This window comes from Saccopteryx bilineata, chromosome 8 (assembly GCF_036850765.1).
Source record: "Saccopteryx bilineata isolate mSacBil1 chromosome 8, mSacBil1_pri_phased_curated, whole genome shotgun sequence".
Taxonomy (NCBI): domain Eukaryota; kingdom Metazoa; phylum Chordata; class Mammalia; order Chiroptera; family Emballonuridae; genus Saccopteryx; species Saccopteryx bilineata.
Window position 1 is genome coordinate 13,322,321 of NC_089497.1, and position 24,482 is coordinate 13,346,802.

Sequence of the window (24,482 nt, forward strand, 5' to 3'; positions counted from 1 at the left end):
AGCAGAGAAAACGATCAAAAACAAAAACAAAAAACACAACCCACTACTGAATGGGAAAATATATTTGCATATGACACGTCTGACAAGAGGTTGATATTCAAAATGTATAAGGAATTCAGACAATTCAATGACAACAACAACAAAAAAAACAAATATGGCCAACAGAAATATAAAAAGATATTCATCAGCATTAATCCTCAGGGAAATGGAAACAAAGAAACAAACAATCAAACCCACAATTAGATACCACCTCACACCAGTCAGGATAGCTATTATAGAAAAGTCAATAAATAACATATGCTGGCAAAGATGTAGAGAAAAGGGAACCCTCATGCATTGTTGTTGGGACTACAAATCGTTGCAGCTACTATGGAAAACAGTATGGAGATTCACCAAAAATTTTGAAATAAATCTACCATATGAACAGCAATTATACTTCTGGGTAGTTATCTAAAAAATAAATAAATAAAAATACTAATTTGTAAAGATATATACACCCTTATGTACATTACAGCATTGTTTACAATAGCCAAAATATGAAAGCAACCTAGATGTCCATTGGTAGATAAATGCATAAAGAAGATGTGAACACACACACACACACATACACACACACCACAAAACATTATACACCAGTAAAAAAAGAACCAAATCTTGCCATCTGCCACAGCATGGATAAATTTAGAGGGCATTTCTCTAATTGAGATAAGTCAGACAGAGAAAGACCAAGACAACTAATTTTGTATTGTTTCACTTATATGTGAATTGAAAATAAAACAGAACAAAAACTGACTCCTAGAAATACAGACCAAACAGAGAAGAGGGGGAATGGAAAGATAGGTAAAAAAGTGAAGGGGGATGTAAGTCAGCAGTCAGCAAGATTGTGATGTTTGTAGGGTGACAGATGATTACTAGAATTAGAGGGGCAATCTCATTATTTGTAAGGTATTAAAATGTCAAATCTCACCTGAAACTAGTATGACTAATATAATATTGTAGAACAACTACACTTACATTTAAATAAATAATTTACTAAGGAAATCAAGAAAATAAAATGGCAACCTACCAAATGGGAGAAAATATTTAAAAATCATATATATCATATATTAAGGGGTTAATATCCAAAATACTATAAATAAAGAATTCCTACATTTCAGTAAAAAAAAAAAAAAGCATAGGATATAATTACAAAATGGGCAGAGGACTTGACCAGATATTTTCCCATAAAGACATACAGATGCCAACAGATATGTAAAAAAAGTGCTCTTTACAAGCTGCAAGAGAAGTATAAATCAAAACCAAAATAAGATACCACCTCACACTTGTTAGAATGGTAAATATCAGTAAGATAAGAAATAATAAGTATTAAAGAAGATGCAGAGAAAAAGAAACACTTGTGCACTTGTGCTCCAATATAAATTGGAGCAGACACTATATAAAACAGTATGAAGTTTCCTAAAAACAAAAAAAAATTGGAACCTCATATGATCCAGCAATTCCATTTCTGAGTAATAATCCAGAGCAAACAAAACACTAATTTGAAAAGCTATTGATATATGCACCTCAGTGTGTCCTGCAGCATTATTTACAATAGCCAACATACAGAAACACCTTCAGTGCCCACTGATGGTTAAATGAATAAAGCAATGTGATGTGTTCATACCACGGAATATTATTCATCCATTAAAAAAAATAAGAAAATCCTATAATTTGAAACATGGATGGACCTTGAGGCCATTATGTTAAGTGAAATAAGTCAGACAGTTACAGAAATAACATATGACCTCACTTACAATGGGAAGTCAGAAAACAAACAAACTCATAGAGACAGAGAACAGATTGGTGGTTGCCTCAGCCAGGGCTGAGGGTGAGGGTAAAATGGGTAAAAGGTACAAACTTCTAGTTACAAAATAAATAAACTATAGGGATGCAGTGTATAGCATGGTAGCTATAGTTAATACTCCTGTATTATTTATTGGAGCAGTTGTTGAGGAAAAAGAAGCCTCATCCATTATGAGCTGAAACATGAACTGGTACAGCCACTAAGGAAAACAGTATGGAGATTTCTCAAAATTTAAGAATAGAGTTACCATATGACCCAGGAATCCCTCTTCTGGGTATCTACCTGTTATTGGAAAACACTTATTCATAAAGATATATACACACTTCTGTTCATTGTAGCATTCACAATAGTGAAGACATGATCAAAACTCAAGTGTCCTTCAATGGATGATTGGTTAAAAATGTGGTACATATATATAATGCGGTACTCTTCAATGGTACAAAAGATAAAATATTGCCATTTGCAACAACATGGATGGATTTTGAGAGTAACATGCTCAGGGAAATAAGTCAGAAGGAAAACAACGAAACCTTATGATTTCATTCATAGGTGGGATATTTAAAACAAGAAAGTAACAAACTCATAAACACAGACCACAGTGTGATTGTCACTAGAGAACAAGGGTGGTCAGGGAGGGTGAAGAAGTTAAAGGGAGCAGATACATGGTAGCGAAAGGATGTTAGATTCGGGGTGGTGAAGATATAATGTGATTTACAGATGATGTATTACAGAATTATACACTTGAAACTATAACAATTAAGCAACATTATGTCAATAAATTCAATTTGAAAAAAAGGGAAAGTTGCTAAGAGAATAAATCTTAAAGTCCTCATCAGAAGAAAAAAACAATTTTTTTGTAACAATGTATGGTGATGGATTAATGAGACTTTGGTGGCGATTCTGTTGTAATACAATTCAAATATCGAACGATTATGTTGTACACCTGAAACTAATATAATGTTATATGTCAATTATACTTCAATAAAAAGAAAGTTGTTTAAATGTACAGTTCATGTAGGGATATATTAAGTTAACATGAATGCATAGTCATTCTGTTCATATATGGACAGTTTTCACACATATACAACGGTTTTGGAAAGAAAATGACTCATGTTGTATTTTATTTTTTCATAAAAAATAATGCCAACACAGCCAATATCATCCTTCGAAAGTGATGTGATGCAACCTTTTAGGACAATGATTTCAATGTCAAATGTATACAGTCGAGTATCAATATACATGTTCACAGTTTGCTATGTAGTATCAGGACATATCTGACCTCAATTTTCTCACTTGTAAAAGGCAAAAGATTTATGCGATTTGAAGAGAAACCAGAGTATAATTTTCTCATTTGTAAAACTCACTAAACTAAATAATTTGTAAGCTCCATAAATGTCTAACACTCAAAATCTCAACACTCCAGTACAGAAATTATATGACACTTATTCCCAAGAAAATGAAATCAGGCCAAATTTATTTATTATCAATTATATTTAGTAATTTAGTACATTTCAGGGAATGTACTCAAGAGTATAACTAAACTCTTGATTAATTACTTAAAAAGAACACTGTTTGAAATGACTATTCCACCATCCACAAAGTTAACTTTTTTAAAAACATAATATCACATTATTATTATTATTATTATTATTATATTTGAGAGCGAGAAAGGCAGGGAGAGAGAGACAGGAACATTAGGTTGCCCTGACCAGGGGATCAAACCGGCAACCTTAGTGTTCCAGGATGGTGTTCCAACTGACTGAGCTATCCTGACAGGGCTTAATTTCTTTTGATTTATTGTTTCAGAGAGACAGAGAGAGGAGAGGGGGAAGGGAATCATTCATTTGTTGTTCCACTCAGTCATATATTCATTGGTTGCTTCCCATGTGTGCCCGGACAAGGGATTGAACCCTCAACCTTGTTGTTTGGGGATGACACTCTTAACCAACTGAGCTAACTGGTCAGGGGCAAAATCCTATTATATTTTGAAGTTACTGAAATAAGGCTCAGAGGTTGCCATCTTCTGCATATTTGTAAAGGATTCTGATGATGACCCTGAATAATTTGTGAATATACAAGAATAAGTACAGTTTAGCATAATTATTAATGTCTTCTACACTTATATAATAATTAAAATAATAGTAAGCAAATAATAAAAATTCATATCTATAAATACATAAAAAGTCAAATTTTCAATTGTCTTGCATATTTAATTTATCTAGGATTCCACATAGGAGGAAAAGGTGTCCTTATGACAAATAGTCTACCATGATTTCTTTTATGATTATTCTCTTCTAAACAATGAATTATGCCAATCGTTATGTCCTAACAATTCTGAATAAAATAGAATATATTAATGTGAGTTAACTTAGAATTAATTATTTTACATTAAATGATACACAACATCACAAAATAATCCTACATCTTAAAGTTAGTCGGATCGTTAGCAATGTACCTAATGTTTTAAAATGAGCTATTCATCAATGGCTAGAGAAAAAAATCAAAACACCTGATTTACTTTTCCAAATTTCATTCTCAGAGCGAGTAATTCAGATTGCACAGATTCACACAACTCAATTACATCTTTCCACATTGATGCCATTATTTGAGAATGCAGGTTCCTAAGGGCAGCTGCTAAGTCATACATCTCTATCACTGGGCCAGAAAACCTTAGCCACTGTTATGTAATGAATAAATCACAGTAAAGCTAAGAACACAATGGAAGGCCCATGATGTGCTATTTGCTAGTGTGGTGCGGCGTCATTATTTGTCACAGAATCATCTTATGTTTCCATTATTTCTTGTACCTGACTGCTCCACTTATTTCTTCAAACACTCGCTTGGCACACACAGTAAGAGAGTGTTTCAAATTCTCTGTAGGAAGGCCGTGCAGTGAATGCTTTTCCTTTTGAATAATTTTAAAGATTTACATCAGTTTGTTTGACATAATTGAAAGCAACCTTTTGAGTTCAATGAAAGAAATCTAAGAGAATGTCACATCTTCAACAGTCATTAGCGTTAAAACAGCTATCTCTGAAAGGCTATAAGAACAGAAGAAGTTCTTTACTTTATCCTTCCTACAGAAAAAAAAAAAAGGAAAAGAATCATAGGCCATAATGCTGCTAGGTCTCAATCAAATCAAATAGCATAAAAAAAGGAAGAAAAAAAAAAAACCCAGCAGGAGTGGACAACCTCTTTATGCCCCTGGATCAGGACAGCTCGGAGCGGGAGCCATTCTGACAAATCATTCTCTTGTTAAATTCTGCGGTGGGACTTCATTAAGCCTCTTGGCTGATGGCATTCACGTTCAGCCTGCTCACAAAGGGCCCAGCTTGGCCATGCTGATTCCCTAAAAGTCTCCCCTCACTCATTGTCTTCTTGGCTTTTCTTTCTGAAAATTGCAAGTCTCTCTCTTTTTTTTTTCTCATGAGCCCTTTACATCACCTCCTGATTTTAATCATAAAATGAACAACAGCAACAACAAAATCCCAAAGAATCCACCACAAATCTTATCAGGGAGGTTTTTTTCCATAAGATTCTTGAGGGTAGCATTCAAAGTATAGGGATATACCTACCAAGAGGTAACTAAAATGCGGGGATATTTTATCGCTTCATAGTCATTTTGAAATGTCCCCTAATTTTTGTGAGCAGCATGGAAGACTGGGACGTGTGTGTAATACATTTGAGTATAAATTATAATCTTATGTAATCTTCTATACTTTACATTTAATGTTCCTATACAAAATATCATATCTATAAATATCAATATCCCCCAACCCCTGAAACACCATGTATTAGAGCACCGCTGACTTTACTGGGCCTCTGTGGATTACTGCCATATGTCATTTAGAATCATTCCCCGAAGAACCCATCTACTCTGTCTTGTCAAGAATCAGGCAAAAAATGTCAAATATGTATCAAGGTTATTAAAGTCATCTAGTAAAGCTTGGGGGGGAGGAGTCTTATAATGTGCGTTTCATCAAAATGTTGATGAAGTTGCAGTTCTTACTCAGGATCTTGCATTTGCAGTAAACCTACCTTGAACCTGCAGAAAGCCCCTTGACAGTATTAGTTTTGGCTTTGACTCAAATAACCACATTAATGGTCAGAAACAATGTACTATTATACTGCCAGCTTTTTACAAAAATCAGCGATTTAAGCAAACCGTTCCAACAAATGATTTAAATGAAGTCCACATCAAAGAAAGGGAATTCAGAACTGCAAGGCCCAGCTTTCTCTCTCGTGACTTCTTCTATGCCTGGATATCACATGAGCTCGAAAGAGTCACCCGACTCTTGCACGAAGATCTCATCTGCTGATAGGAGGCTGAACACAGCAAAACCTATCTACGGAGACCATAGATTTATAAAACATGTCTTTTCCCCCTCCACAGTTTGTTTTTGAATGCAGGTTCATTAAATTTTATCCTCTAGCACTGGTAATAAAATCTACAGCAGGCTATAGTATTTTACTTTTACCTACATTTTAATTTTACATTCTGAAATAATCATTTAGTGAGCCATAAAAAAAAAAAGAAAATAAAATAAAAAATCCAGCCCTGGCCAGTTGGCTCACTGGTAGAGCATCAGCTTGGCATGTGTATGTCCCAGGTTCAATTCCTGATCAAGGCACACAGGAGAAGTGCCCATCTACTCCTCCAACATTCCTCCTCTCCTTTCTTTCTGTTTTTTCCTCCCATCCTGCAGCCAAGGCTCCATTGAAGCAAAGTTGGCCCGGGCGCTGAGGATGGCTCCCAGGCCTCCTCCTCAGGTGATAAAAAATGGCTCCGGATGCAATGGAGCAACGTCCCAGATGGGCAGAGCATCACCCCCTAGTGGGCATGCTGGGTGGATCCCAGTCGGGGCGCATGTGGGAGTCTGTCTGTGCCTCCCTTCCTCTCAATAAAAAAAAAAAAAATTCATACACGCATATGACCTGTTACACTGTAGAAGAGTAGCATGTGGTTTGGTTATCTTTAAAGTTGTTAATTCACAGCTTAGAAAATGGTCAAATGCACAGATGCACATTTTTTTTAATATTACTGTCTTTATTTTTTTCAGTTGAATTTATTGGGCTGGCACTGGTTAACAAAATCACACAGGTTTCAGGTGCTCAGTTCTAGAACACACCAGCTGGACACTGGGCTGTGACCACTCCGAGTCCAGTCCCCACTAATCCGCACCACTGATCTCCTCTATGCTCGCTCCTCTACCAGCACCCCCCGCTGCCCCGGCAGCCACAACACTGTCACTGGTGTCTTTTCTTGGTCCTGTTTTGCTCAGTCCCTCTACCCCGCTCAACCAGCCCAATTTCCCCCACCCTGATAGCTGTCAGCCTGCTCTCTATCTACGACTCTGTTTGGCTTGTTAGTTCACTTTGTTCATTACATGTACCTATGGCACTTGTCTTCTTCTGACTGGCTAATTCCACTTAGCATAACACTTTCCAGGTCCATCCTTGCTGTTGCATAAGGTACGATGTCCTTTTTTTCTGTGGCCGCACAGTATCCCATTGTGTAACTGTCCCATGGCTATTTATTTATTTATTTATTTATTTTTGCAAACAGAGACAGAGAGAGAGACAGACAGGGCCAGACAGGAAGGGAGAGAGATGAGAAGCATCAATTCTTTGTTGTTGCACCGTAGTTGTTCGCTTTCTCATATGTGCCTTGACTAGGAGGCTACAGCAGAGCAAGTGACCCCTTGCTCAAGCCAGTGACCTTGGGTCCAAGCTGGTGAGCTGTGCTCAAGCCAGATGAGCCCGCGCTCAAGTTGGCGACCTTGGGATTTCACACCTGGGTCCTCTGCGTACCAGTCCGACACTCTATCCACTGCGCCTCTGCCTGGTCAGGCACACCACAGCTCTTTTGTCTAACCATCAACTAAGAGGCTCTTGGCCTGTTTCTCGAACTTGGCTATTGTAAATAACACCGCAATGTGTTGATGAATTATGATCCATTTTTAAGACTGTTAAAGTTTTAAGTTATATGGAAGATATTATTAAGGACCATCTATCCCAATTATTTTTATCTCCACTTAATTCAATTGTTCCAATATATGAATTATCTTTATTCTAGGAGTAGTGATGGAATTTAAAATTACTTGCTCATCAGGAAGTCTACCCGCACTGAATAAACATATCAGGAGCAATAATAATTATGTTTAGAGAGCAAAGGAAATCATTTTAATTTTGGATCTGTTTAATAAAAAATAAACTCATTATTTGGTTCTCAAATGCATATGTAGGTATGTGCATCATTTATACATAATTAATGCAAACAAAAAAGTAATTTTAACTAAATGCAGATTTCATGTAATATACTTCAATTATGTTTTCTGACGTGACTAGAAAAATAACTGACATACAGTTACCATGGTTACAGAAGCCTTGATAGTCGTTATTTATTAAAAACTATTTACTATATGTCTATGCAAAATATTTGGAGATGCCCACATGTCTCAGACCCTAATCCTTTTCTACAGCTAGTGCTTGGCAGCTAGGATCACTCAAGGTACATGATGTTCCCATTCCAACACACACAAAGACACATCACTCAGGTGACCTTCTCTTTCTCCTCCTCCTCCTTTATAGCTTCATTGCTTCTACTCTTACCGAGCATTTCAACGCTTCAAATAATGTACCTAACACTTCATATTTATGAGCTCACCTCATCTTCAAAACAATCTTACAAGCTAGATGTTTTTACCCCATTTTACTATTGCAAAAACTGAAGACCAGGGATTTAACAACTTTCATATTCAGCATTTGAATTCAAGCGTGTCTGTCAGAAAAGACTATGCTATTGATTCTATTTTACAGAATGTTTGCTAGCAGCAGCAGCAGGAAAAAAAATGTCTCTTTAAAACACTGTACAAAGAAATACTGAGGAGTGATTTTCAAAAAAACACTGAGGAGTGATTTTCAAAGCTAGATCTCAGTATCAAGAAGTCACAAAAATTATCTTTGCAGAAAAAAAAATGACTAAACTCTATATTAATCAGCTACAAAAGAAAAATTAAATCTCTACAGACAAACTAAATATTACTAGACTAGAAATCTGAAGGATTTTTAATTGTTTTGGAAGAATTGTAACCACAGCTGCTTTGTATAAGTGCTGTATCATCCACACACCACTTTATAAGATATATTTTATCTTATTTTATCTTTTTATCTGACCCATCGTCTTGGGTCACTGATGTTTGAATGATATGACATTTTTTTTGTTTTGTTTTGTTTTTTAATTATAAGGATGCAGAAGGGTCAGATAGGTGGGTTGCAAAGAGGACTATAATTGTACTAATGTGGACTAATAGAAGTTTTATGAGGAGGAGGAGAAAGAAGAGTTTAATAGCTTTATTTTCTACAAGAAAATTACTTTTTAAATTAATTTTAATGGGGTAACATTGATCAGTCAGGGTACATAGCTTTAGAGAAAACATCTCCAGGATATTTTGCCATTTGGTTATGTTGCATACATTTGATATGTTGCAATGTCAATGATATGACATTGATTTTTTTAACAGAAGACAATACTGAAACTCAGAGAAGTGAAGTAACTTTCCCAGAATCCCACAGCTGGGATAAACTAAATGGCCTCGGAGGGACTCCCAGTCTCGTAGGGGGCGGACATTAAAATGCAACAGATGGTGGCACCGGTATCCGAGGGATACATGAATGGGGGAAACCCCTATCACACACACGGGTATGGGGACCCACCGTCTGCAGAGCTCCGCGGAGGATTCTGGCCTGCTGTGCACGGAGGACAGGCGTTACCACCAAGTAGAAGACGGGCCAGGGCATTTTAGACCAAGCGACTGACATAAAGGAAGGCCCAGAGGTAAGCTACATAGTATGGGCACAAAAAAAATAGACAAACAATAAATCTAGCGATTGCAGACGGGACGGGGAAGTAGCCAGGCCGAGCACTAAGTGTTGGGGATGTTCATCCTGGAGAGGTGGGGACCGTGACAACTATTAACGGAATAAAAATGAATGGAACCAGGTTTGCGTTTCAGGCAGATGAAGATGGTGTGTGGAGAGCGGAGTCTCTGGGGGCAGAGAGAGGTGAGGACACCTTAGCGCAGGGGTCCCCAAATTACGGCCTGTGGGCCGCATGCGGCCCCCTGAGGCCATTTATCCGCCCCTCGCTGCACTTCCGGAAGGGGCACCTCTTTCACTGGTGGTCAGTGAGGAGCACATTGACCATCTCATTAGACAAAAGCAGGCCCATTGTTCCCACTGAAATACTGATCAGTTTGATTTAAATTTACTTGTTCTTTATTTTAAATATTGTCTTTGTTCCTGTTTTTTTTGTCTTTGTTCCTGTTTTTTTTTTTTTTTTTTTTACTTTTAAGATATACGCAGTATGCATAGGGATTTGTTCATAGTTTTTTTTATAGTCCGGCCCTCCAACGGTCTGAGGGACAGTGAACTGGCCCCCTGTGTAAAAACTTTGGGGACCCCTGGGAGGCTCACCGCTTCACTGACAGAGGGGAGAGGCCTGGATGAAAGCGAAGACACGACGGTGAGAGAGTGGAGAAATACTGAAAAGACAAACTAAGTAGGATTCTGTGACGATCGCCCTACAAGAAATATGGGACTAAAGCACAACCCCTTCACCCGGTAGCACAGCGTCCCGGGATCTCAATCCACAGGACCCGCTGCCTTCTGAGCGCAGAGTGGTAGCGAGTCAGCTCCGGATGCGCCTGTTGCCCCGGTCCCTGCGCCCGCCCCTGCTTCCGGCGAGCACGTCACCGCGCTCTGGGTGAGCGGAAACGAAGAGCTCAGGCGGAACTCGGAGAGCTGCTTCCGGTTTCCCCGGAAGTCCTGACTGCGGTGCGGGTCTGCGTTTCCTGGGAGGGACGATGCATCGGGGTCAGTCATAAACTCCAGTCTCCGAGATTTCTGCACAGCTTCTTCTCTGAAGCCTAAGGTGCACTAGCAGCAAGGACAGAGGCTCCAGAAAACACCCCATTAGTAGCAATTAAGTCAGCCAAAAGACAGAACAAAAATAGTGTTTTTTGTCCAATCATTGTGTCTCCCTGGTCTCCTGTCAGTCTCAGACCTGAAGGCTCAGCCTTCCAGAAGCTGTCAGGGGCTGATGGAGTCTAATGAGGGGAGCTCCGCTCCCTCGCTGTACAGTGGACGTCAATACCGATGGGAAGCATCAGACTCAACAACCCTTCAGAACAGAAGACAATGCACAACCGTTGGATCATTCACTTGAACAATTCCTAGTGCCTGCCAACAATATCATTTAAAGAGATAGTGACATGCCTCGTGATATCCTATTTTATCATTTAAAAATTAAAACAGGTGATGAAACGGAGAGAGAATGGAGCCACTTCACATCAAGGGAAGAAAAATGGACAAGCACTTAGGGGAAAAGAGCTGGGATTTCACAGAAATCCTACTTGTCTGGTAGCAGAGAATCACCTGGTTCAGAGATGTCTGGCATCTGCCTTTTCTCTGTAACAGAGCAGTTGCTGAAAGGGCAGAAAAGCAATTGTTTCTTGAGATACAGAGACTAACTGGCCCCTGAGAGAGGCCCGCAGAGGAGTGCAGTGGGGTGTGAACTCAGATCTGAATGTCCAGCTTCCGGTGGCTGAGTGGGGCCGCTCTCGGGGGGGGGGGGGGGGGGGGAAACAGGAGGACTAAAGGTCTTTTAGTTCCTACTGAAAGAGAGACAGACAAAAATGGGATTAGATTTTCTTAATGGTTCAAGTCAATGAAAATAATATGTGATGGCTGGGGAAATGGCCGGTGTATGGACGTCCGTTTTCAGTTGGGTTCCTGGGGACAGACAGAGCCAACGGCAACATGATCCCCCTGGTGATGGAGAGATGCAAACTTACTTTGGAAATGAAATTTTAACAGTAACAAGAGCCGCTTTATCTGTAAAGTTGCGAAGGGAGTGGAAAGATTAATAACGCCATCAAGTTTGCCTTGTTTAAGCAATGAGTATCACTGAAGCAAAGAGTCTTAAGCAATCCCGGGGGCAGACGGCAAACTTGGAAATGGGAGAAATTTAGAGTTTTAACTGTATGTGGCCTTATCTTCTTTTGGGGGTAGCACACCTCGAGAATGGAATTGTTTAAAAATGCTATCAGCATGATTGTCATCAGAAATAAATAGTTACTAATTTAAAGGGTTTGTTATTAATAAATATTCCAGTAAATAAAATAAGCTTTCTACATTTTTTTAAAAACTGTTTGAAGCTACATCCATTAATATCCATTTTGTTTTTTTCTTAAAGGCTACCCCTAGCCAGACATAAGACAAACAAACAAAATAAAACAAAACAGAAACCACTCACTTTTAAAGTTAACCACAAATTGGTTAAAATATAAAAACAAGTAAAAAAAAATTTAAATTGGCTATCCTGTGGTTGTAAGAAGACCCTCCAGACCCACCTGGCAGGCATTTAATAAAGGTCTCATTGGTTTAGATTACGACAGTAAAAGAGAAAACAAGCCCGCTACCACTCTGGGATCACCAATGGAGGCATAAATTTTTAACAGTTTCAATGGCACAGTGTTTAAAAACCCGGCAGGGCACCCCTATGCATCTATTTTGTCGCGGTTAGGCTTTCTACTTTATAGGTATGTCATGACCTATAAAACGGTTATAAATACCACAGTGGACATCTTTTTTTTTTTTCTGTAAAAGATGGAGCCATTATGGATTATGAAACACTAGTTCATAGGATAATTCTTTCCTACCAAGACAGAGCCAGCAATGTTAATACTTGTCAAAATAAGACACTAAAGTACAAGTATAACAATGTAATAAATGAAAGCTGAGGGAACCTCTCTTTTAAAAGATGCCTGATTTTGTCTGTGTATGTGAAGTCCACAAAGAGAATTCTTGAGGAGAAATATGAAGAATCATATGAAGAAATCATCGGGCAAACACTAATTATAAATACAGCAATATTCATGGCTTAAATTTATAAGCAATAAGCCTTTGATTATACCAGAAAATCACAGAATATCAAGTTCAGGTTCATTGAATTTTTGGGGTAACAAGGAGTTAAATAGAAACACTTTTTCTGTGATAATCATTTCAAACAGCATTACTTCACCATTTTTTACTGGCCATGTAATTGGCTAATTATTTTTCAATAGGTCAAATTACTGCACAGCCTTTGGGTCTCATTCTGACAGTTTCAATGATACACTGAAACTGAGATGCAAATTACAGAAATCTGGATATTCTTTTTATTGACAAAAAATTTACAGAGCCCTGGGTGCATATAGTTTTAATCAGAAGATTCTTAATCGTGCCAAATATTACTGCAGTTTGCCTCTTTACCTAGAAAAACAAAGTCTTCCATATTATAAATAATATTTTGATTTGGCTCAGTGGCTTTTACATTCTGCCTCCCAAGAAAAAGTAATCCAACCAATGTTATGTGAGATACATATGTGGTTTAGGATTCAGGGGTGAAGTGATTTGCTATTAACAAGATGTGACCTCATATTTTACTCACAGCTTGGAGTGCGAAATTCAAGCTTCCAAGTAGTCATGAAGGAGAAGAAGCAGTTTTTAAGGATATTTGCTCACGGATTGTCTTAGTAGTCTAAGAATGAATTACCAGAAAAGACCCCTAATTCATAAAGATAACCTGAAATGCTGAGACTCCAAATAATTGGTAAACACTCACTCTTAGAAACAAGAGAATCAGAATAGAAATCAAATACCCCCTGCTGAACATTTTTCTACAACAATTATGCTGCATTGCACATAAAATGTGAGCATTGCTGAGTCATTTCTATTCCCAATCATAATTTTCATGAATTTATCTATGGTAGTTATTTTGTAAAAACTTCAATATAAATCTAGAACAAACTTTGATGGTTCTAACAAGATCCAACATATTTACCCTAAAAGCTAGTAGGTGCTTTTTTTTAATGAAAATGTAATATTTTATATTTGAGAAGTTTTAACTAATGTTATATAATAAATTATCATGACTATATTATTATTATTATTATTTAAGATTTCTAAGTTACAATAGCAGAGAAAAATTACCCCTGCAGAGTTATGTGAACATTACTATTTTCCTTACAAAATAACTAATAATTATTAAAATTAAGCAATACCCTGGCCAGGTTGCTCAGTAGGTTAGCAGTGGTTTTCAACCACTGGTTGAAAAACATTGGGTTAGAGCACCAGTCTGAAAAGCCAGGGTAGCAGGTTGGATCCTGGTTAGGGCACATATGGGAAGTGACCAATGAACAAGTGCACCTCCAGGTGGAACAGCAAGTGGCACCTTCTTTTTATCTCTTTCTGTTTCTCTTTCTCCCTTCCTCTCTCTGTCTCTCTAAAAGCAATCAGTAAAAGTAACATATAAGCCTGACAGGTGGTGGCACAGTAGATAGAGCATCAGCCTGGGACACTGAGGACCCAGGTTTGACACCCTGAGATCATGGCTTGCATGAGGCTCATAAGGCTTGAGCACAGGGTCACTGGTTTGAGCATGGGATCATAAAAATGATCCCAAGGTCACTGGCTTGAGCAAGGGGTCACTGGCTTGGCTGGAGACCCCCAGTCAAGGCACATATAAGAAAGCAATCAATGAATAGTTAAGGTGGCGCAACAAAGAATTGATGTTTCTCATCTCTCTCCCTTCCTCCCCTTCCTCCCTCTCCTCTCTCTCTCTCTCTCTCTCTCTCTCTCTCTCTCATGCATGCACGTGCAAAAAAAAAAAAAAAAAAAAAAAAAGGTTACCAGGGGAAGGAAATGGGGAAGAGGGAGGGGGTGGGGAAGGGAAGGTGAGGGGTATAAAGAGGCACAAAGAGGGACAAATATAAGGTGGCAAAGGATGATCTGACTTTGAGTGATGGGTATACAGTATAATTGACTGTCCAAATAATGTGGAGGTGTTTGCCCAAAATCTATGTACTCTTGTTGACCAATGTCACCCTGTAAAATTTAATTAAAACAAATTTCTGTACCCAGTTCAGATCTGCTAAATCAGGTGCTCCAGAAGCATGCCGGGTAATCTGTATACTTAACAAGCTTTAGATAAGTTTAGGGAACTCTGCCTAGCCTTGGGTTTTACTCTGCTCCCTTTAAAAACACAGACTACTGGCCCTGGCCAGTTGGCTCAGTGGTAGTGAATCGGCCTGGCATGTCAGAAGTCCTGGTTGGATTCCCAGTCAGGGCACACAGGAGAAGCGCGCATCTGCTTCTCCAACACTCCCTCTCCCCCTTCTCTCTCTCTCTCTCTTCCCCCCCTGCAGCCATGACTTAGTGGTTCGAGCAATCTGGCCCCCAGTGCTGAGGATGGCTCCAGGCCTCGCCCCAGGCACTGAAATAACTCTGTTCTGAGCAACAGAGCAGTGGCCCCTGAAAGGGCAAAGCATCGCCCCCTAGTGGCCTTGTCAGGTGAATCCTGATCAGGGTGCATGCGGCAGTCTGTCTCTGTGCTTTTCTGTTTCCTTGCTTTCTCGCTTCTCATTTAATAAAATAAAAATAAAAATAAATATAAATAAATATAAAGAAAGAAAGAAAGAAAGAACAGACTACCAGGCAGCCATCATAGATACAGTTTATTCAAATGTGACCTGAAATAACCTACAGTTGATACTCAGTATCAAAACCTCCAGAAACTGCTTGAGTTTCCTCTAGGACATCCCTACATCCCTGGGCTATTCCTCCCACTCAAGCAGAAGGTTCACTTCACTTTGTAAAGTACTTACTAGATAAAGTACTTACTAGATGCCCAGTAGCACTGTGACTGCACACAAGAAGAAAGAAAAACAAGGAAACACTAAGAGTAAGAATGAAATATTTAAGGCAGGTATATTTAAGGAATTATATACAGGTAGAGCCTCCAGAAAAGTAGAATTGGGATTTCAAGAAAAAAAATGGCAAAAAAAGACAGTAATTCTGAAATTAAGTTATTTTTTAAATGTTGGAACCAATCATATCTTTCCTCAGGGTGCAAAGCACAGTCACCTTTATTCAAGAGACTAGTTCCGTCACTTCTATCTGGGGGACATTGTTTCGTGCCCAACATCAACTCTAAAAATAAAAAATTCATTGTATGAAAAGTGAGGGAAAGAAAGATTATTTTTAATCCCATTCATCCTGAAAATAAACCACAAATAAAACATAGAAATCAAAAACTATACTACTGAATTTGTTATTATAATTGTTTCCTGACACCAAATTGGTTTATTTCTGATTAGTTTCCTTTGTAGTATATTCAATCTCAAATGAAAAAAAAAAAAAGATAGAACTTCTCAAGTTTCCTTTAAAAAGTCTCCTGTTTTATTTTATTTTATTTTATTAGCTTAGTTACCTTTTCCAGTTAGGAATCATATTGTTTTCTCTGACATATTGTGCATCTTATTTTAGCAAAGTTAAAGATATTTTAACAGTGTTATTAATATGCATATTTTAATATTTGAATCAAACACCTTCTCAACACACTACAAATCTCTTATAAGTTTACAGAAGCTTCAATGCAGTTGAAATAAGAATAAAATTCCTCAAGTAGTTTCTGGATTTAATCATTTGTACCCAATTTCCATTGAAATGCAAGTTTAGGGGGCAAGAATTTCATATGGAAAACTTAAGGCTGAATTAGCTTTGAAACTGAGTTTAAAATTGCAGGGGAAAACTCTTATTTTGATGTCAGTGTCTACTGTAGACACAACAGAATAGCTGGCTATTATTTATAAAAGCATCTGACTCCCAAGGTAAAGGAGTATAAAACAGAGTGAAACACGCCACATCTCCTTAACTAATGTGATAGACAGTCAACGTCCCGTCACAATTGCCTGGAGAGAGACACACCTTTTCATGTCTTGTATTCATCCTGGGTTACTCTCACTTCCTCTGGAGGGCTTTTGAACTCAGGTTTGACATCTCTTAAAATTTATGCTTTCTCTAAATGTAAAGGGGTTTTCTTTTCCTACCGTTTTAAGCCTTACATGGAGTTCAAGTCAAACTTAGATTAAAGAGAAGTCGCCTAGGTCTTAGAAATTCAATGTTTGTTCTTGATCCTTTCTTTTTTCTTTCCCCCTTTTGTTTTTATGAGGTTCCGCTGAAAAACCCCAAAGTGGGACATAATGGCTTTAAAGACAGGAAGGAAATATTCTTTATTCTTTTTCTCTACTGTAAAACACCCACAAGGCTCTTTTGTAGAAAGCCCACAGTAGAAGCACTCCCTCAAAGCAACCTTTTTTGTTCATAATAGCCTTAGAGGAGATGGTGAGCAGAAAAAAAGCCAGCACCAAGTGCAGCTAATGTCAGACCAAGATACAAGCTAAGTGCTTTATGGCCAAGATCCCTGTTTACTCTATATCCTTATCAAAATAGGGTATTTTTCCACCAACAAAATGTTTCTTAAAGGTCATTGTTTCTCAAATGCCACAATAAACTAGTTGTCCTTTCTAAAATGGAAAAAAAAAGAGAAAATAAAAGCTCAAATGAGACAGTAAGAAATGGTCAGTATGACATCATGGAGAAAGGAGAAAAGGGATTATGACAATGAAAAACATCTGGATTATGGAGGCAAAGCCGGTGACAGAGCTGTTTCTGTAACATCAGTTTAAGACATGACTGACATTCAGAAACTTGTAGCCCTCAAATGTGGCATATGTTGTTGGTTCATGTGACAGCAAGTAATAAATCTTTATTAAAATTAGCGGAGTGCAAAGGCAAAGCATTCAACAAATATTTATTAAGTGTGTGTTACATCACCGACGCTGTGCGTACAGAAAAAGCCTGCCCTGCGAATGTCCCTACACTGTGGATGGAGCTTTCAATCTGTGTTCCAGATTGTACGTTCCAGATTGTACGTTCCAGATTGTACGTTCCGGATTGTACGTTCCGGATCGTACGTTCTGGATTGTACGTTCCGGATCGTACGTTCCGGATTATATGTTCCAGATTGTACGTTCCAGATGATACGTTCCAGATCGTACGTTCCAGATCCTACGTTCCAGATCCTACGTCCCAGATCATAAGCCTCCTTGAACGTGAATGGCCTGAAGGAGTGGAAGGTTGGTTTGTATTCAAAGCAAAGCTTTTGGCAATAGCTGTCATTTCATTAAGAGATTAGAAGGACTCTAAATTTGAAGACCCAGAGATTATAGCACAGTCTCCTCCTTTACCTGTCCAAGACAAAACTCACCATCATTCTGAAAATTTAATTCCATTTTCTATAACAAATGCTTCCATACTTCTTATAGACAAAACAACAATTCCCTAAAATAGGTTTGAAATAAAATATTTCTAGCACAATTTAAAGTCTATATTGAATATAGACTACTTTAACCAATGATACTTTCTTCAAATATTAACATTATTATTTTTCATGATAAAACAACAACAACCTGTTCCCCAAGCCTTACCTTGGACAGTCAAAGTAGCTGATGCTTCAGCTTTTCCAACCATATTTTCTGCAACACAAGTATATGACCCCATGTCACCAGCCATCACCTTCCGAATTTTTAAGGTATGATCATCTCTGATTTCATATCTAGTGACAAAACAAAAGAAAGCACAGTTAAGTAAATTTCTTTCTGAAAGATCCCATCTAGGCATCAAATCACACACCAACATTTGCTTCCGAAAATTTAAAACGGGTAAAATGTGGCATTTCTCTAGTTCAGCACTTAGATAGAAAAGAGCTTGGGCCCTGCCAGTTAGCTCAGTGGTAAAGCATCGGCCCGGCGTTTGGATATCCCGGGTTTGATTTCCAGTCAGGGCACACAGGAGAAGTGCCCATCTGCTTCTCCACCCCTCCCTCTTTCACCTCTGTCTCTTCCTTCCCCTCCTGCAGCCATGGCTCCATTGGAGCGAGCTGGCCTCAGACACTGAGGATTGCTCCATGGACTCTGCCTCAGGCACTAAAAAGAACTTGGTTGCTGAGCAATGGAGCAATGCCTTTGAATGAGAAAGCATCACCCCCTAGTGGGCTTGCTGGGTGAATCCCAGGTGGGGCCACACATGGGAGTCTGTCTCTACCTCTGTCTCCCTTCCTCCCACTGAAAAAAAAAATAAATTAAAAAAGAGCTTGTTTTTAAATTTATGTGGGCTGAAATACTGAACTACTTTCTAAAAAAAAAAAACATTCTTGGGAAAAATTTGGACTTATCTGTTTATTCCTTCAAACTACTGTAATCATACTAAAATGAAAAGATAGTGACCATTCAATTTTCATATTATCTTCTAAAACCCTTATAGGCCTTGTAGGAGGCATTCTGCTCATGCCGTTTTGCAGATGAGAAAACGAAGGCAGAGGAGGGGAAGGTAACCGGCTGGCCTTGGTCCGGGCTGCGTTGGGGGCAGAGTTAGAAATCACACAGTGTCGGTTTAGAGTGCATTGCCCAGCTTCATCTTCCCTCCGCTTCCCTCCCCAGTGGTGGTTTCCCTGGAAGTTCCACTGTAACCCAATCTCACTCTACCTAATACCCTCGAGTCACAGTCTCCACTATAGTTTATGCAGTCATGGACCATACAACCCAACATCGCCCGTGCTTATTTCCTCCAAGCTTCAAAGTCATAATCCAAACTGATTAACAGGCACCTAATATTTAGTATGTCAAATAACACTCTCTTTTTTTCCTACCTTATCACATAAACGAGCTCCCTCTCCTAACACAATCTACCAATCTTCCTTCACCGGCTCCTTCTATCTAACACATCGTCCGATTCACCGATTTAGTTTCAGAAACTTCTCGCCACTCTGGCCCCTCTCTCCCTCTCATACCCCAGTCCAGGCTCCTGACATCGCTCGTATGGAGTAGGACAATGTGTGACCGCCAACACGAGCCTCTCCCCACATGAATGTAGTATCCACAGATCTAACAAAATCAGTTTCTCCGGTAAGTCATCCTGTTCCCAGCATCCCCTCTCAGCGCATCAGTGTGCACACAGACGATTCAATACTCTTCCATCTTGGAGTAAAACCTCCGATCGTTTGGCCTCAGTATTTCTGACCCGGTCTTCCTCCATTCCTTGGCATATGCTCAATGCACTAGCCAGGTTCAACTTTCCACCATGAGGAACATGTGATGTTCTTTCTCAGCTTTGTGTATACATTGTGATGTCTCTTTTCCTGTAATACCTTTTTCCTCTTTCTTGCTCATCAATATTTTTTTCAAGGGATTGCTTACACGTCACTTCCCTTGGAGAACTCTCTCCTCATTTACTGCTACCAAAGGTCTGCCTTTATGTGACCAAAGGCTTGGCTGCATTATTCTGTAACTATCTATACATAGTCCCTTCTGTGAGCTCTTACGGGCAGAAAGTTTGTCTGCAGCCGCTGCTATCACTCCAGAACTTAGCAGGGCCTCAACATCTGCTTACTGAAGGAACAGTCAGATGCACAAACAGGCTAAAGGCAACGCCTGGAGGTTTCATTTCATTGTCTTATTCTCCAAGGCTGAGAGTGTATCTCTGCTTCTAGCCAATTTATGGACTCGATAGATATCAAGAAACTCTGACCTCACCTCCTATTCCCTGGTGATGTGGTAGCTGAGGAAAAAGGAGGCCTGCTTTTTAATCGGTCCCCAGCTATATCATGAATGCTGTACCTGCCTCCTTCCTTGCCTTCCAACTCCCACAGACAAAACTGGTATGACCTGCGGTCTGGTCGAACAGAAGGGAGACCCGTGTAAGAAGTATCCCATTTTATAAAGGTTCCTGGGGGAAGTCAGGGTCATGAATGTATAGATAGTTCTCGTCTGAAATCCTCGGAGAAAGCACGGCCACCTCCTGATTCTAATTCTCCCCAGGACCGTGTTCTGCCCCCCCCCACCATCGAGAAGCCTGGAGTCGACTATTCTAATGACTAATGAGGCACACGCGAATCTCGTTCTGTTGAGCCCCGTAGAGAGTGAGAGTAGATGAGTCACACCAGTGAGTTCTGATCTGTACCTGGACTTGGGCAGCTCTCCGTCATCTTTCCTCCACCGGACCGTCGGCACGGGGTCACCGCGGGCCTCACACTTGAACTCCGCGCTGTCCTCCACAGTCACCGCCAAGTTACTGGGTCTCTTCACAAATGATGGTCTCTCTAAAACGAGAGAAAGCCTTCTCAGAAGAGAACAGAAAACACAAACAAAGTAGAAACTATGCTACGTGTTCAGGCAGCACAGATTTGTAATTTAACATCTTATTTAGAGCAGGATTCCCCCCGGTTTTCTGCTTCCAGAAGCTCCTGCCTCGGTTTAGCGTATCCCCTGAGCTTGGCCCCCCGTGTCCTGGCCACAGCGTCTCAGCTGCTTTACTACTGACTCCTCCTTTCCTACTCCCATCCCCAAAACTGTGGGTTAAGCTTCTTTTTTAAAAAAAGTCATTTTGCCCTGGCTGGTGGCTCAGCGGTAGAGCATCGACCTGGCGTGTGGAAGTCCTGGGTTCAACTACCCATCAGGGCACACAGGAGAAGAGACCATCTGCCTCTCCACTTTCCCCCTTCCTTTCTCTCTCTCTTTCTCTCCCCCTCTCGCAGCCATGATTCAAATGGTTCAAGCAATTTGGCCCTGGGCACTGAGGATGGGTCCATGGCCTTGCCTCAGGTGCAAAAGTAGCTTTGTTGCCGAGCAACAGAGCAGCAGCCCCAGATGAGCAGAGCATCACCCTGTAGAGGGCTTGCAGGGTAGATCCCAGTTAAGGTGCATGTGGAAGTCCATCTCTACCTGCCTGCCTCCTGCCTCTCACTTAATAAAATAAATAAAATAAATAAAAATAAAAATAAAGCCTGACCACGAGGTGGCGCAGTGGATAGAGTATAGGACTGAGACACAGAGGACCCAGGTTTAAAACCCCAAGGTCGCTGGTTGATTGCGGGATCACAGACATGACCCTATGGTTGCTGGCTGGAGCCCAGAGGTCGCTGGCTTGAAACCCAAGGTTACTCACTGGCTTGAGCACAAGGGTCACTCGCTCTTCTGTAGCCCCTCCCACTGGACAAGGCACATATGAGAAATCAATCAATAAAAAACTAAGGAGTCTCAACGAAGAACGGATGCTTCTCATCTCTCTCCCTTTCTGTCTGTCTGTCCCTATCTGCCCCTGTCTCTGTCTCTCTGTCTCTGTTACACACACACACACACACACACTAAATAAATAAAAATAAAAAAGGTCGTTTCTTTCTCTCTTGCACAAAGAGACTAAAGAAAACTAAGCGATCGCCGTGCAGTGAGCAGACGGGTGAAAGTGCACTTACCCAGGACGGTCAGCTCAGCCACCTCACTCTCGCGCTCCCCAACCATGTTGGTGCCAACGCAGACGTACTTTCCAGCGTCACTTTTGCGGGTGTAAGTGATCATGAGCTTTCCTCCTCGGATCTTAAAGAAATAAATAAGAAAACGGTTTCACGCACATACTACTAAAATTGTTTCAGCTATGTTTACGTGACAGAGGTCTCGGTAAGTGAAGTCTACCTTCTGAGCATTCAGACAAAACATAATTATCTGACAAAGCCAGTGGGTAGCATGTGCTATATTACAGGTAGTTGCTTCAAGCAGAATTTATTCTGAAGGTACCATGTAAAAGAGGGAAATACATTTCTATTTGCCTATAATTTTTTTTGGTAAAGTTACTCTAGTCTATATAACTGGAAATTTGGATTTCTGAACCAGCCAAGTTCTTTCATTTTATTTAGTTATGTGAAAACCAAAAACCTGCATGAATAATTTGGTTAACAAGTGGAAAAAAGAAAGAGAAAATTCTTAATACCTTATCATTATAATTAATATGGAAATGCATATTAGCTGTGATTTTAAGAAAGCATATTCTAGTATTATAAGATGTGGAAACAAAAATGTCTAATTACTTAACTTGTCAGAATTGCTTTGAAGAAATAGATCTTAATTGCCCAAACACTGTGGAAACTGGTGTCCTAAAAAAGCATAGATGTTGCTGCTGCCCAAGCATTTTCTTGGGGACTTAGGTGTGGGAGACTAAAGAGATACCAATAAATCATCTGGAAAGTTGTTCTGGTACACTTTTTTTTTTTTTTTTTTTGCATTTTTCTGAAGCTGGAAACGGGGAGAGACAGACTCCCGCATGCGCCCAACCGGGATCCACCCGGCACGCCCACCAGGGGCGATGCTCTGCCCACCAGGGGGCGATGCTCTGCCCCTCTGGGGCGTCACTCTGTTGCGACCAGAGCCACTCTAGCGCCTGGGGCAGAGGCCAAGGAGCCATCCCCAGCGCTTGGGCCATCTTTGCTCCAATGGAGCCTCGGCTGCGGGAGGGGAAGAGAGAAACAGAGAGGAAGAAGAGGGGGAGGGGTGGAGAAGCAGATGGGCGCTTCTCCTGTGTGCCCTGGCCGGGAATCGAACCCGGGACTCCTGCATGCCAGGCCGACGCTCTACCACTGAGCCAACCGGCCAGGGCCTGGTACACTCTTGAATATTTAATTATTTGAAGAAGAATTCATTACAATTGTAAGCAGACTTCCAGTACAGTATGTAGAATGAAGCTAATCATGAACTAAGATTGGGGTGCAGGCCTTGGTGGGTTGGCTCAGCAGTAGAGCGTTGGCCCAGCATGTGGCATTCCTGGGTTCGAGTCTGGGCCAGGGCACATAGGAGAAGCACAAATCTGCTTCTCTACCCTTCCCCCTCTCCTTTCTCTCTACCTCTTACTTCCCTTCCAGCAGCCAAGGCTCCACTGGAGCAAAGTTGGCCCAGGCACTGAGATGGCTCCATGGCCTCCACCCCAGGCTCTAGAATAGATCCGATTACAATGGAGCAATGCCCCAGATGGGCAGAACATCGCCCCCTGGTGGGCATGCCAGGTGGATCCCAGTCGGGCACATGCAGGAGTCTGTGTCTCTGCCTCCCCGCTTCTCACTTCAGAAAAATACAAAAAATAAAAAATAAAATAAATAAATAAATTAAAAAATAAAGATTGGGATGCAGAAGCTGAACTCCCTTTATTTAATTTAATACCCCTGAGGTAGGGAGCTGAATTCAATCACTCATAAATATCTATAATGCTGTGAAACTCAGAGAGGTTTTGTCAGAGACAACTTTCAAATTGTTTGTTCATGGGGGTGTTGACCACCGAGTTATTGTGCTGTGAATCAATTAAGGAAAAGAAAGAAAACGATGGAAAGAAAAGAGGGAGGAAGGAGGGGAGGAGGGAGGAGCTGGGGACGGTAGGGAACCACTCTAGCAGAATTACTTGTCATCACTCACTAGTTGTTTATTAAAACTGCTCCTTTTTAAAGATAGGCCACACTGTGTTAGAATGCATGGAATGCCTTATTTTAACCCAAATTAGGAATTATGTGTTGGACAAATCAAATAATAACAGAGTAATTTTAATTTCTGTGGCTTTAGAAGTTAATATTGTTTTCAGTTATGTGACTTATAAATATTCACCATTCTCTAAGTACCATTATAAAACCTATGCAGGGACTTGCATCTGCATTTTTTTTTATGACTCCGTCCCTCATACAGAGTGTAATGCCTGCAAATAGCCACTGAAAGGTTTTTGTTGAATGCAACCTGCTTTTACGACAAAATCGAGTCTGTTATCCAATAACACACTTCTATCTTCTATAAAGGTTTGTGGCAGTTATAAGATACATTAATAATAATTTTATTTTCTTCATGTATACTAATCTGAATTTTCAAACATATACTACAAAGAATAAAAAAGT

The 24,482-nt window shown here is 40.0% G+C and overlaps 1 protein-coding gene across 6 annotated transcripts in view; it reads right to left on the bottom strand.

Moving 5' to 3' along the window:
* ROBO1 (roundabout guidance receptor 1) overlaps nt 1–24,482 on the bottom strand; it is a 1,143,090-nt gene that overhangs the window by 100,944 nt on the left and 1,017,664 nt on the right. For all 6 annotated transcript variants that reach the window (XM_066240776.1, XM_066240777.1, XM_066240772.1 and 3 more), the window contains 3 exons: nt 22,035–22,155; nt 20,744–20,882; nt 18,214–18,341 (listed from right to left, as the gene is read on the bottom strand). In XM_066240776.1, coding sequence (XP_066096873.1) covers nt 18,214–18,341; nt 20,744–20,882; nt 22,035–22,155 — 388 coding nt within the window. The remainder of the gene's footprint in view (nt 1–18,213; nt 18,342–20,743; nt 20,883–22,034; nt 22,156–24,482) is intronic.